The 13,269-nt window shown below is 36.3% G+C and overlaps 2 protein-coding genes across 2 annotated transcripts; one reads left to right on the top strand and one right to left on the bottom strand.

The window, feature by feature from the left end:
- Window positions 1-1,412: 1,412 nt before the first annotated feature.
- Window positions 1,413-2,280, bottom strand: LOC106404347. Its single transcript, XM_013845072.1, has 3 exons — window positions 2,224-2,280; window positions 1,590-1,853; window positions 1,413-1,502 (listed from the first exon to the last, which is right to left on the bottom strand). Exons 1-3 carry the CDS (start codon window positions 2,278-2,280, stop codon window positions 1,413-1,415), a joined length of 411 nt encoding a protein of 136 aa, XP_013700526.1.
- A 7,312-nt stretch (window positions 2,281-9,592) lies between these two features.
- On the top strand, window positions 9,593-12,717 carry LOC106404346 (meiosis-specific protein ASY2-like). The gene is made up of 5 exons (XM_048759621.1): window positions 9,593-10,541; window positions 10,615-10,692; window positions 10,834-10,916; window positions 10,969-11,721; window positions 11,803-12,717. Exons 1-5 carry the CDS (start codon window positions 9,593-9,595, stop codon window positions 12,715-12,717), a joined length of 2,778 nt encoding a protein of 925 aa, XP_048615578.1.
- Window positions 12,718-13,269: the final 552 nt, after the last annotated feature.

Here is a 13,269-nt window from a genome sequence, read left to right as displayed (position 1 = left end):
CAAACGTACAATCATGTGTGATTGATCTCCTTCACTCTTTAGAAAAAAAAATTACCATTTAATCAAGTGCCTTTCTGCAATCAAATCAGGTATTAATATTATACTAGGATAAGATCCGCGCGAGGGGTGAGTTTAAAAAAAAAGTTATACGGTTATAAGAAAAAGAAAAATGATATGTTGGTCGGTATGTTGTATATCTAAATATATAAAATATATTGTTTAAATAATATTTTATAAATTTGGGGGGAGGGGAAATTAATTGTAATTGGGTTCGTGGAACTTCATTGAAATTCCAAATTCATTCGCAGATTTTGTTGAACATGTGAAGTCATAGAAATAAAACTTTGTTCCAATTTTTTTACTAAATGATCTTCTAATCTGATTTATATATGATTTTTTTTAAAAACTAAAAGACAACTTATCAGAATTTGGAATTTAAAAAAAAATGTTTTTACATCATTAAATGGAAATTGTTAATTTAATAAAATATAAATTGTTGATTCTGAGCCAAATCATAAGGCAAGATATTTCATCAGGCCAATTTTGTAATATAATATCTTTGAGGCACAATGTTATAATCCACTTACACTTTCCATATACATAATTAACCAAAAAAGAAAATTTCTTCGGAATATGCCCTATTCTTCGTCTCCATTTCGTCGCTTCGGAACAAAAAGACGCTCAAATATTCTTCGAACCTGCATGCGAAATGAATTCACCTTCCACAGATCTTCAGTGAAATGAATCGAAGGTTGTATGTACTCTACCGAGTTATGTATTAGCTCCGTCAATCAAAAGCTATAAGGTTAGTCTCATTGTGATGTGAATTTTTTTTTTGCATCAGATCCCTGGGAATGTACAAATAAATCAGAACAACCTCAGAACATGTGTCTTTTCCCTGGATCAGCTCCATATAACACCTTCAGATCATGTACAAATCCTCACTCCTTTGATGTCGATAAGGTATGTTCTGTACAGAATATGCGGGTTTGAATCAGATAAAACATATAATCCAAAGCAAAATGGAAAGAGTAGGATTTAATTTCCTCCAAATCTAAGATGAAAAGGGTCATCTTTAAAACAAATGTGTTATGTTTTCTTGTAATCTATAAACATTTCATCGGTTCTTATTGTTAATAAACTCCGTAATTGTGAAGCAATGTATCTTACCTTTCCACACTTTGATTTTCGCAAAACGTAGAACTAAGACAGTTGAATGCCCCTCTCGAACTTGCATAGCCTCACTAACATCACAGGCAAATTTGCCCCAAAGCACCACAGGAAGTCTCTCATCAGTCATCACTAACAGACCAAAAAAAATAGATTATTAATTTACAAATGATGAAAATATGCTGTGCGTAATTAATTAATTAAGCTAAATGTAAAATTAAAACCAAAACTTACTCAGTATTTCACAACTCTAAAGAGATCTTCTCTGTCTCCTTCCCATTCACATTAACATGCTCAATATCACTGATTTCAAACAATCTCACCGATAATATCTGCAGAGAATACACATTTTAAAAAATTAATCACAGATACTGATAGAAAACGTTGGATAAGTTCAAACGATCTCAATACGTACCAACCAAGTAATCCGGGTTTAGACTTCCATCGAACAGTTCTGTGTACTTCACTGGTTCGAAACCTGCTAAGTCCTCAGGAAACTTCTCACATGATCGAACACGGGTTGTGGACAGGAAGCCAATCCGGTAAGGATGGTTTGTAGTTCTGTAGGTACCACATGAATGAGTCACTGAAAAATTAATAAGCATCAACGATCCTCCTTGGCCTAAGAAAGAAGAGAATTGAGCAACCAATTCTCTTTTCACCAAGACATGAATTTTACCACCCTGTAAATATATAAAAACACAAAAGAGTATAAGAATTAACAGTATTCACAAACGACTAAACATAAGGTTTGAAATTAAAAAACTCAAGTGAATTGTTTTTAGCTTAGTAAATCCGGGGTTAATAATCAGGGGTTAGTAAGACGGTTTCAAGACTAAACATAAGGTTATTTTAAAAACTCAAACAAAAATTGTTTTTAGCTTAGTAAATCTGGAGTTATTAATCAAGTGGTTAGTAATACAGTTTCACGACTAAGCATAAGGTTTGAAATAAAAACATAGAAGAACACGATACCTTAAGATCGAAGAGAACCATTTCAATGGTTTCACCTCCAGCGGCTGAATACTGTTTCTACAACCGAATCACTTTCACCTTGATCTTCCACATTGTTTTGAAAGGTTTCACATCGACAACAGCACTGATAGACATTATTGCTCAAGCGAATTGTTTTTGCTACGTTAATTGTTTGTAAGAGGATGAGGATTCGTTTGGTGCTACACATCGTTTATATAGGAATATTTTTAGGTTAACATAGGCGAAAATATTTACATTAACTGACACGGAATCCACATATTGTATTTTCCATATGTATCGCAAACTTAATTTCTATGTAAGACTTGCTCCCAAAGTTATCGTGTTTTAAACACAAAATTAACTTATTTTTAAGATACATGCTTGCTTACGAAGGCAAAAAAAAATCCCCTTTATATTTTCTACCTCTCATACGGAAAGTTGTACTTTTGATTTCTCATATTAACATCACAGCATTCATGAATCTTCCTTATCTAACTTGACATTAATTCTGATCGAAGCCTTGGAGCAAAAGTTTTCGTGTAAATAATAATACAATATATACATATTGACAATATCCACATAGATAGTTTGTAGGCCCCACATATATTGGATTCGTACATGTCGTTTGGTTTGGTTCTCAGGGATTGGTTTGATGTTTAGCCCCTTCGGTTTATTTTGTAAAAGCATCATAAAGAATGTTTGGTTTATTAATTTCAAAATATAGAATTTAAATAAACTGTTTTTTAACTTTATTTCAATGAAAACCAGTATGTTTACGTTTTTATAAACATATATAATTTTAAAAATTTCTAGAGTTATTAATTAAAAAAAAAAGTTTATTACAATTCTATATTTTTGAAATTAATTTGGGTAAAATAAGAAAAATAATTTAATTTACTGTTCATATAAATTGTGAAATTTTTAAATCCAAATTTTATATCTTTTTCCTTACACTGGTTGATTTATATACTAACAACTATCTAAATAAACACTAACCTATCCCATAAAACTCATCTTTTGAACATGAAAGCGCTAATAACGCTAATGGTCGATAAAATCATTACGAAGATAAGATATGAAAATATCTACACATATGAAATTGATGATCATTCTTTTGTCAACTTAATCAAGGTGTGTGAAAATATCTAATGTTCCATTCATCACCATTACAGACAATACAGAAAAACAAAAGTTAAAAAAAAAAAGATAAAATCTTTTACACAAAATCATGCAACGCATCAACAACGTACTCGGCCACGCGCTTGCGCGGAGGCTATGCCTCTAGTACGACCAATAATGCTTCAACCTTTAAATAATAAATCATAATTATAAATAGCTTAAACCGTCTGTATTAGTTTGTGTATAAGTGTATTAATGGTGCTGCGAACTTTAATATTATAATCCGGTCTGATTATAGCTATCAATCAGATTTGGACCTGATTAAATGAATAAGAATACTTTAAATTTGCCATATTGACATGAACATAGTTCTATCAAACACGTACATACCGTATATAGATACATAGACTAATATGAACTGTGTTCAACTAATTAAAAAGAAGGACTACTAATAACTATAACACACTTAGCGCGGGATAAACTTTATTTTTAAAAAGGCTCCTTCGAAAAAACATAAACACATCAATGACGAAAAGACATGTTGAGTTAGTAGAGAAGCAGAACAACAGCAGCACATATTTCTACTTCAAAAAGATTCCATCGAATACGACTTGAACTGAACCGGCGACCATGCCAGCACTATGACAATACTTTAAATTTACCATTTTGACATAAACATCATTTTTACATAAGCTCCATCGGAAAAAACAGACACACAGCATTGGCGAACAGATTTTAACCATAAGCTCCATAGACTACGACTTAAACTGAATGGCGAACAGACACACATCAATGTCGAATGGCGAACAGACACATAGCAGCACCTATTTCTACGACCAAAGCAGAACACACAGCAATGGCGAACAGAAGCAGAACAACAGCAGCGCCGTAGTCTACGACCAAAGCTCCATAGTCTACGACTTTAACTGAACCGACGTCGTTCGAGCTATTGTATGTAACGTTATGGTTTTAACCATAATAAACACTAGTTTAAGATCCGCGGCTTGAGCGGTACAAACATTATATATCCTATTTTTATATGTTATATATTCTTTTACATATTTATAAAATAATAAATATATATTAAATAATTAAAAAGTCAGTAAGGGCATCAGCATTAGTGAACTTCAATGGCAGTTCACACAGTTTTCAAAAAAAAAAAAATTAAAATAAACAAAAGCTATGAACCTGTCTCTTGGGAATTCACTCCAGTGAACCCGGATCATCACTGTAGCGCGGGCCCCACGACACGTGGCAGCCCGCGATTGGTCCTATTAATATATATTTTTTTTTTAAAACAAAAATCAAACAGAAAAAAAATAATAATAAAAAATGCTTTGTGAACCCCTTCCATGGGGTTCACTAATAATGCTGATGGTCTAACTATTACATATATAATTAACTAGGAGTTTTCCTGCGCCATGCGCAGAAATAGTAATTTTTAACATAACATTTTTATTTCAAAAGAAAATTTTGATTTATATTTCAACATTATTAATTTATATTTTAACTTCAATTGTTATAAAAAATCATAGACGTATTTTTGTAATCTTATTTCTTTTGATTGGGTATGACTATTTAAATTTGATTTTATTTAAATTTTAATAAAGATAAAATTAGATTTTATAAAAATAGTTTTAATTATATTATTGTGTTTAATGATTATTTATTTTAAACTAAAAAATCTTTTTGTTAATTTAAAAGATGAAGATGAACAGATAAATTTAAATAATGTTTAAATATTTAACTATCAATTTTTTTTGAATTAGTGTTACTTTATTTAGTTTATTTTTATTAATGTGAGATACATATATACATATATATTATTATTTTAATTGTGATATATGAATTATTAATATATTTAATAGTTTATCATAAATAAATATTTATATGGAAAATTGACATTAATGATGATATATGAGTTATTTTTATTACCAGATTTAAAATCCCTGCAAAAAAATTTAAATTTTTATAAGGAAATTTTACATCTCAAAATTAATATGATGCCATGTCACTATTTTCTAAAACCATGTCATCTATTTTAAGTGTCATGTCATCTTTTTTTCAGCGAGAATGATTGTAGTGACGACATGTGTATAAATCACTTCGCAAATATAGTATAGGGGATTGATGTGGCCACATAAATAAATTTCATTAATCCAAACAATCATTTTTTCTATTTTATATGGTATATAATTAAATTTAAATGAAATTAACATATATATATATATATATATATTAAATGAAGCTTTCTACTCATATATATTTTTTGTATATTTTTCTAACAAAAACTTTAAATCACAGATAACAAAATCTTTATTGTATGATTAATATTTTAGTAATTTATAAATTATTAAAAAATTCAAGGCTAAGTTTAAAATTTAAATATTTAGTTGTCAATATTTGTCAATATTTGTCAATAGCTTTTACCAAAAATATTTCTTCAAAGTCAATTTTAAAATTAAAATATTTATATATTTTGTATGGTATATAGTTTAATTTTAATATATATATATATATATATATATATCTTTTACACTTATGATAACAAAAAAAATTGTAATTATTTATATTTTATCATAACAAAAATTTTAAATCGTAGATCACAAATATTTGAATGTGAGATTTTTAATAGTTTTAGTAATTTATAGCCGTTTAGAAAAAATCAAATTATAACATATTCAGAAAAATCTAAAATTTTATTATATGGTTAATGTAATTGTTTAATTTATTTTATTAATTTGAAATTAAACAAATATGATAAAGAATGCACTAATTTTATCAAATCTTTCTTATCAAAATCATTAATTTTCATATATACTTTAGCTACATAAGGCAATTCCGTAATTTTTATTTAAGAAAATAATAAAAAACATTAATAATGAATTTATTTTTAATTTAATAAAAAACTTATTATATATTTAGATGGAACAACCTAATTCTCTAAGAATTCTGAGACTCATTGTGGTGATAACACATATATATAATAGCTATCTAAAATATTGTAATGTTTCTTTTTTAATATATAGGGGATAATGGCTTGCAAAGAGGAACATTAAACCCAAAGATTTTAATGGGTTATATCCCCTATATATTAATTGAGAAGCATTTAAAAAATTAGAACCTTAATTTTGTATTAATTAAAAAAAACTCCAATCCTAGGTGACACTTCTAAATGCGTTCTAAATTTCATTTCAAAGAATTCTAGAGCATCTAATATAAAATATAGTTTAAAATATTCTAACAACATTATATAACCTAAAGTATAAGAAATATGTATTTTTTCCATAAATAAAAGCTACAGAATTACCTTATATGGTTAACACTTATATGACAATTAATGACTATGAATTATAAATATTTGATAACAATTTTTGCATCATTCTTCATTTTTGTTTAATTTTATATTTATAAAAATATTAAACAATCACATTAACCATATAATAAAAAAAGAGATTTTGTTTCTTATATGTTATATTTTGATTTTTTTCAAAATGACTTTGAAATTACATAAATGAGGAAACTTTATATGTTATATTTAAAAAAATTTAAAACTACTTTAAATTACAAAAATAAGGAAACCTTATATATTTTATTTTTCTTATATGTTAGATTTTTTCTTATATGTTATATTTTGAATTTTTTAAACCGACTTTAAATTACAAAAATGTAAGTTTTTCTTAACCAAACAACTAAAAACATTAAAATAACATGTATCAATTCGATGGTTGATCTGAAACTTTTCAAAACCATATGGAAGATAAATGTCAAAATAATTCAACTGTGGAAACAATACTGTTCAAAATTTTCAAAAATGTGTTCGGTGGAAAATAATAAAGTTTTTGTGTCATAATTTGTTTAATGTTCAATCTGATCAACCCATAATATATTACACATAGTTTAGTTTCACCATTTTTAATAAAAAATGATCCGGTCCATCTAGGGGTGTTAAATCCGGATATCGGTTCGGTTTCGGTTTGATTTTTTCGGTTTTTCGATATTTTAGTTTATGAAAAATAGCTACCATATTAAAACCATATTTACTTTGGTTTGTTTTGGTTTATATACCGTCGGTTTTCGGTTTATTCGGTTTTATATCAAAATACCAAAATACCATAAATTTGTTTTTAAAAAAGTATTTATGGATTTTATTTATATTATTAGATATTAGTTTTTATATAACATGAAGATATTTCGGTTTTTACTATTTAAAATATTTAGCAAACATATTAAGTTAATAATTATAATAGTTTTTACATAATATAAATTAGTAATCCATAATATTATAAATAACTAAATCTAAACACTCATATTTGTTAACAAAAGGGTAAACGTTATGTTTTATTTAATTTTATAAAAATAAAACATAACTTTTAACTTAAAAAAAAATATTGAGTTACTAAAAAAAACGTTTCAATATAAAAATAAAATTAATAAAATAAATTATGTATATATTCTTAATTATATTATAAAATTTACAAATAATTATACTACTATGATCGGTTTATTCGGTTTGATCGGTTTATATACCAAACCATATTCATATACCGCCGCATTCAAAAATGACATCCATTCGGTATATTTGGTTCGGTAAAAATCTAATTCGGTTCGGTTCGGTTTTAATTGGTTCAATTTTGCCGGATTGAACACCCCTAGGTCCGTCCATCAGAAATAAATTATATAATAACAACAAAAAATATTGTATATGTATAAATAAAATAATTAAATATATAAAAGAAATTATCGATAATATATACAAATAAATCCACCCAACGCGCAGGTCTTATCGTAGTATAATATTAAAAGAGAGGACATGGCGTTGTAACCTATTCCACATGTAGTGAACCAGTGAAAAGTAGTGTTAAGAGATATATATAGAGAGAGAAATTATCGACGGAGCAAATTAGCGTTTTGCACCATATTTGGTAGTAACAATGGTGAGCTTTGTGTGTTTAATATAGTTTGTTCTTACTTTTTACCGTGCAAGCTCTTCCCTATTTTCATCGGTGGTCATGCCGTATGTGACTCACAGAACCCTTTCATTGTGCAAATTTCCGCAGAGCATAATCTTTGTGCTCACTGGGATCACTATTTCCATTCTCCAGCTTATAAACATACGAATCTCTTTCACTCTCAGATATGTTTAATCGGAAAACGGTAATAAAGAAGATATGGGTTTTAACAAAGACGTCTTATTTATTGTCGGAGAAAACGTTCAGTCGGTTACAAGAGAAATAAAGAGAATGCGACAGAAAGGAAGCCGGTGGCTCGATGAGCTACCGGAAAAGTACAACTAACGGCGAGATGAAACAAAGGTGAAAACCCTAATCTAGCCGCCAAGTGTTAGTCAGTCATTTCGGATCCTTCTCTCGTTGTCTCCCCTTTCCCTTATATAGACGTTCTGATGCTTCGTCTTTGACCTAATTTACGCCATCTTGGTGGGCCTCCTCTGCTGGGCCAAGAAGCCCGTAGGCGTCCGAGCAGCCGCTGAGCCGAATATACTTTAGTCGATGACGATCGACTAAAAGTACTCAAGAGTCAAGCCAAGAGACCTGGCTCTTGAGCCGACCGATCGAGCCGTCGCTCTACCTAATCCGGGCCAGGCCTTTCTATTCCTCGGGCCTTGTGGGATGGTCAAATCCATCCTCTACAGTAAGTCCCCCCCAGTCCATTAGTGAGCGAAGTGCTTTCTGGCTCGTGATGGATTCTAAGGTTTGAAGGTTTGAGGGAATAGAAGGCCTGTCGGAAGGTTGGAGCGGTTGGTCGACGAGTCGCACAGCGTCGTTCTTTCCGAAGCGAGCAGTAGAGGCTTTCTCGCTCCTTTTGGTCGTTGTGTCGCAGGGAAGGTTCTGAAATATTTCCTCTTAAGGCCGATTAGTCGCGGATATTCAGATCCCGACTGACATGTCTAGATTAGCCGTTGGTTTATTCTGATTTTAAGATGACCAACGTCTGATTTAGACGAGAAGTTGAACCGTCGCGAGGGTCCGCTGGACATTTTGGAGAGTTTCGAGGCCCATTTAGGCCCGTTTAGGCTTAATGACGACGCCTCGAATTCCCCCCCCCCTTTTTTCCTTTTAAATGCACCGAGAAGTCGAAACGTCGCGAGGGTTCGCTGGGTTTTTAGGGAGAGTTTCGAGGCCCATCTAGGCCGGAATAGACCTAATGATGATGCCTCGAATCCCCCCCTCTCTTTTCCTTATAAATACGCAGATCCCTTCTCATTTCTTCAAGTTTCCTCCGCGATCAAAGGTACTTTCTCTCTCTCCTTCTTTTATCTCTCTAAGTGTTATAGCCTTCATTCAACGCGTTCTTCGCTTCTTCTACCATGTCGTCAGCTCAGAGGTTATCGAGGCAGCAAAAGGGGAAATCAGTCGCGGCGGCATCAGCTCCGGCAAGGAGTCCTGACGGAGGTTGTATCGGGGATCTCGAATCGACTCATCACGAGGCGATGATGGACACAGTTGATTTGTCTCGCTCCCAGAGGCTTTTGGTCGCAGATGCTATGCGGCTTGCGAGAGAAGGGAGCGAGAACGTCGCCGTGAGGGATGCGACGGAGTGTGCGAGAGACGGACAGAGCGGGGCGGTGCCCGTTGACTCGATTACCTTGAGAGCTCGTGCAGTGGAAGACGATCCTTCGGAAGACGACGATTCTGAAGCCGAGTTGTTTCCGACGACCTTCTATCCCGAAGGGATTTTCGAGGAGCTTCCACGACTACATCCTGACTTATTGCGCCCTGCTTTCGTGGCTGGTCAAGATTGGGACGGTGTGGACGAGACTAAGTCGACCCTGAGGAGCGTGAAGAGGGTTCTTCGGGCCAATAACGCTACAGGCGTGACCTTCCTCATTCCTACGAAGGAGCAAAGGCCTTGGTCTCCTCCGATCGGGTACAAAACGGTATACGAGTCCTACTTCCAGGATGACACTCGCTGTTGGTTCCCCATCCCGCGACTGATCACCGCGTACGCTAGGCGGCGAGATCTCGCAATTAGTCAGTTACTGAACGGCTCGCTGCGACTAGCCGTCACTCTATCAGTTCTAGCGGAGCAGATTGACGTGCCAATGAGCGTCAGGTCATTCGAGGAGATGACCTCGATAACCGACATGAAGGACGGAACCTACTCGGTGAAGATGCGACCAAACTGCAATGTGTGCGCCGGTCATCCAAACAAAACGCAGAATTGGCAACGTTCCTATTTCTTCATCAAGTCCGACGACTCGGCTTTCGAGGAGCCTCCTCGAGAGGACTATCGGGTCGTATGGAACCGTTCTTGTGGTAGAATATCTTGTCGCGAGCTACGTCTGATTTTGTCGATCTTCACAAAATTTTCTTTTTGTTGTACTCGCAGTTGGCCATCCCACGTCTCCAGTCTATCCTGAGGATTTCCTGAAGAGCGTTCGAGCCGTCGCTTTGCTTCGAATCTACCGTTGGTCCGAGATTACCGTCGAGAGGATTCGCGATCTTAAGGACCGGATCGCCTGAAGTGCGTTCTCTCGCCGTTTCTGGTTATTCTTTCGATCGTAATGTTTATTTGTCGCGTCCTGACCTTTCTGCCTTATGTTTTCAGGAGAGTGGAGATCTGATCTTCCGACTGTTCTTCCTATTCGCACCAAGCGACAAGACATCTTCTCGAAGGACATCCAGAAGCAAGTTTCTAAAGCAAAGAGGATGGGAACTCTTCCTGATTTGAGCGCGATATTAGCCGCCCAGCTGGGACTGGCCAGCGAGGAGGGACCCTCGACGACAGTTCCTCGCGCTGGTGACATTCCCCCTTCTGGTGCTAGAAACGCGGGGAAGGGTAAAAAAAAGGAAGAGGGGCGGCTCGGGAGTCGAGGGGAGCGCCGAGGAGGCGAGCGACGTTCCTCCTTCTGGCAAACCCCAGAAGAAGAAGAAGAAGAAGAAGAAGAAGAGGACGAAGAAGCCCGTTGACGAGCAGTCGGAGAATCCCGAAGAACCGACTGAGATTGAGGAGGGTGATGTTCAAGAAGAAGAACTTCAACCAGAAGAGGAGGCTTCTGAGGCTGAAATCTCGGGAGAACGGGACGATGCGGCGGAAGTTGGTGAAGGGGAGGAATCTGAAACTCCTCTTAATGCCGCCCGTCCGGACGGTTCTGAAGAAGACAGTGGAGAGTCGCTGCTTTTGATCAGGAGGCATAATGACGAGGTTGGCGATGAGGCGCGATCTCCTGTTCTGGCGTCTTCTCGCGAGGGAACTCCGGTTCCCATTGGAGAAGGGGTCGCTCAGATCGGCACTTCTTCTCGCGGCTCCGCTATCTTGAGGAGGGTGCCCGGAGTCAACTTTCCAGACAAGGTTTCGTTTCACTACGAGGGACCTCATCTTCGGGAGTGCGGAGAGTTCCTTCGCCAACTAAGGGGGAGGGCGAAACCTTTGCCCGCTGTGAAGGACCTCATCTTCGGGAGTGAATACGAGGAAGCTGCGAGGGCCAAGCTGCTGGTAAACGGCTCGGTCTCTTCTCTTTTTTTTTGTTTCGTTCTTTAACTTTTTCTTACAATTTTCATCTCCTCGTCTGTTTAGGGGGATAGCGCGACGAACGTCATGATCGATAAGTACGACACTGCCCTGAAGGGAGCTTTGGGCGAACTCGAGCTGGCTAAGAAGGAGCACGCGGAGAAAGAGGAAGCTTTTGCTCGCCAGCTGAATGCATCGAGGGCTGACGTCGAGAGGCTTAACGGGATGGTTGCTCGCATTATTGCTCGAAGAGACGAGCTCAAAGCCGAGTTGGAGGTATCCCGAGGAGTCGTCCGTGAGCTCGAGCGAAAGAACGCCGAACTCGAGAGCGAGAAGGTTTCGCTTGCTGCGTCTCATGAAAGAGAGATGAGGCACCTTAGAGATTCCAGAATCCTGGAAGTGAAGAGGGAAAGAGGAAGAGTTGAGGCCGAGATGGCCGCGAAAGCTAATCGTCGCTTCCCTAGGATTCGCTCCCGAGAAGAGCGACGAGGTCCCTATGAGGAGGCCCGGTTGCTTCATAGCCAAGCCTTCGGAACCAGGAAATGCCTTGAGGCTTTGAAGAGGGCTAGGAGCGACAGCTCGCAAGCTACTATCAAGATATTCGCCGAGCAAGAGAAGAAATACGAGGAGGAAGCCGAGAAGCTTAGGGTGGGCGAGATACCCGGGGAAGATCTCACACTTTCTCCTCTCGTATTGGACTCTCAGTTTGTGGATGCTCGAATCTTGGCGAGTCTCGATCCGTATGGGTCCAACGCCGGCTTGATCGATCCGGAGACTGCAGCGAGTCTTCACATTCCGCCTACTCATCCGACTGAAGAGCGGCGCGAAGACCCGACGCCTCTTCTTGAAGGTCCTTTGGCTGATCCAGAGATCGTCCCGAGATCAGACGAAGTGCATGTTTCTCCGGCTGCTCGTGAGTCAAGCGTCAGGGCTTCAGAGCTCTCCGTCCTCAACGATCGCGAGAGTGATCGGGAAGCTTAGTCTTTTTTGTTTGTTGTTTCTTTTGAGTCCCGGAGGACTTGTGTTGTTGCTTTTTAGACTTTTGCCTTTGAAGACTTCTACTTTGTTGTTTCACTTTTGTTATTTCCAATTCTTCGAATCGTATTAACTGTTTGTCTTTTATCGTACTTGTCTATCAAATGCATGATTTCTCAAGATTCGAAGTGACTGTTTGTTTAGTATAAACGTTATTCGAGATATCGAATCGTTGTAGTGTTAAGCTCGTCATGACTTTGTCTCGGTCGATTTCTTTGACTCGCGATCGTTCGTCATTTGAGTTTCGTTGTTAATTATGAGTTCTCGACGTTGACGGTTCCAAATCGACCCTAACGTAATTTTCAAGCGTCCGGTAGGTCAAACCTTACTTAGTAAATTACAGGGTGAGTTGGAGTCATTGTCTCGGCCGTGTTGGTTTATATCGCAACACAGTCGACTCCCGTGAATACGTGTCTGATCAGGACATATCCAACGTGGGATGCGAGTACCGATACGCTTGTTCGAGAAGCCGGGGCATGCTCGTGTCGGCATCGCTTA

The sequence above is a fragment of the Brassica napus genome, chromosome C6 (assembly GCF_020379485.1).
Source record: "Brassica napus cultivar Da-Ae chromosome C6, Da-Ae, whole genome shotgun sequence".
Lineage (NCBI taxonomy): Eukaryota > Viridiplantae > Streptophyta > Magnoliopsida > Brassicales > Brassicaceae > Brassica > Brassica napus.
Note: the sequence above shows the minus strand (reverse complement) of the source record. Positions and strands in the feature narration are given on the sequence as shown.

Bases quoted from the DNA above. Each gene is read 5' to 3' on its own strand.
- LOC106404346 (XM_048759621.1), top strand. From the start codon at position 9,593: ATGTCGTCAGCTCAGAGGTTATCGAGGCAGCAAAAGGGGAAATCAGTC. The intron at 10,542-10,614 runs GTAGAATATCTT...TTGTACTCGCAG, and splicing joins CGTATGGAACCGTTCTTGTG to TTGGCCATCCCACGTCTCCA. The intron at 10,917-10,968 runs GTTTCTAAAGCA...GCGCGATATTAG, and splicing joins CGAAGGACATCCAGAAGCAA to CCGCCCAGCTGGGACTGGCC.
- LOC106404347 (XM_013845072.1), bottom strand. From the start codon at position 2,280: ATGTCTATCAGTGCTGTTGTCGATGTGAAACCTTTCAAAACAATGTGG. The intron at 1,854-2,223 runs GTGAAAGTGATT...ATATATTTACAG, and splicing joins AAACAATGTGGAAGATCAAG to GGTGGTAAAATTCATGTCTT. The intron at 1,503-1,589 runs GTTGGTACGTAT...TATTCTCTGCAG, and splicing joins GTCTAAACCCGGATTACTTG to ATATTATCGGTGAGATTGTT.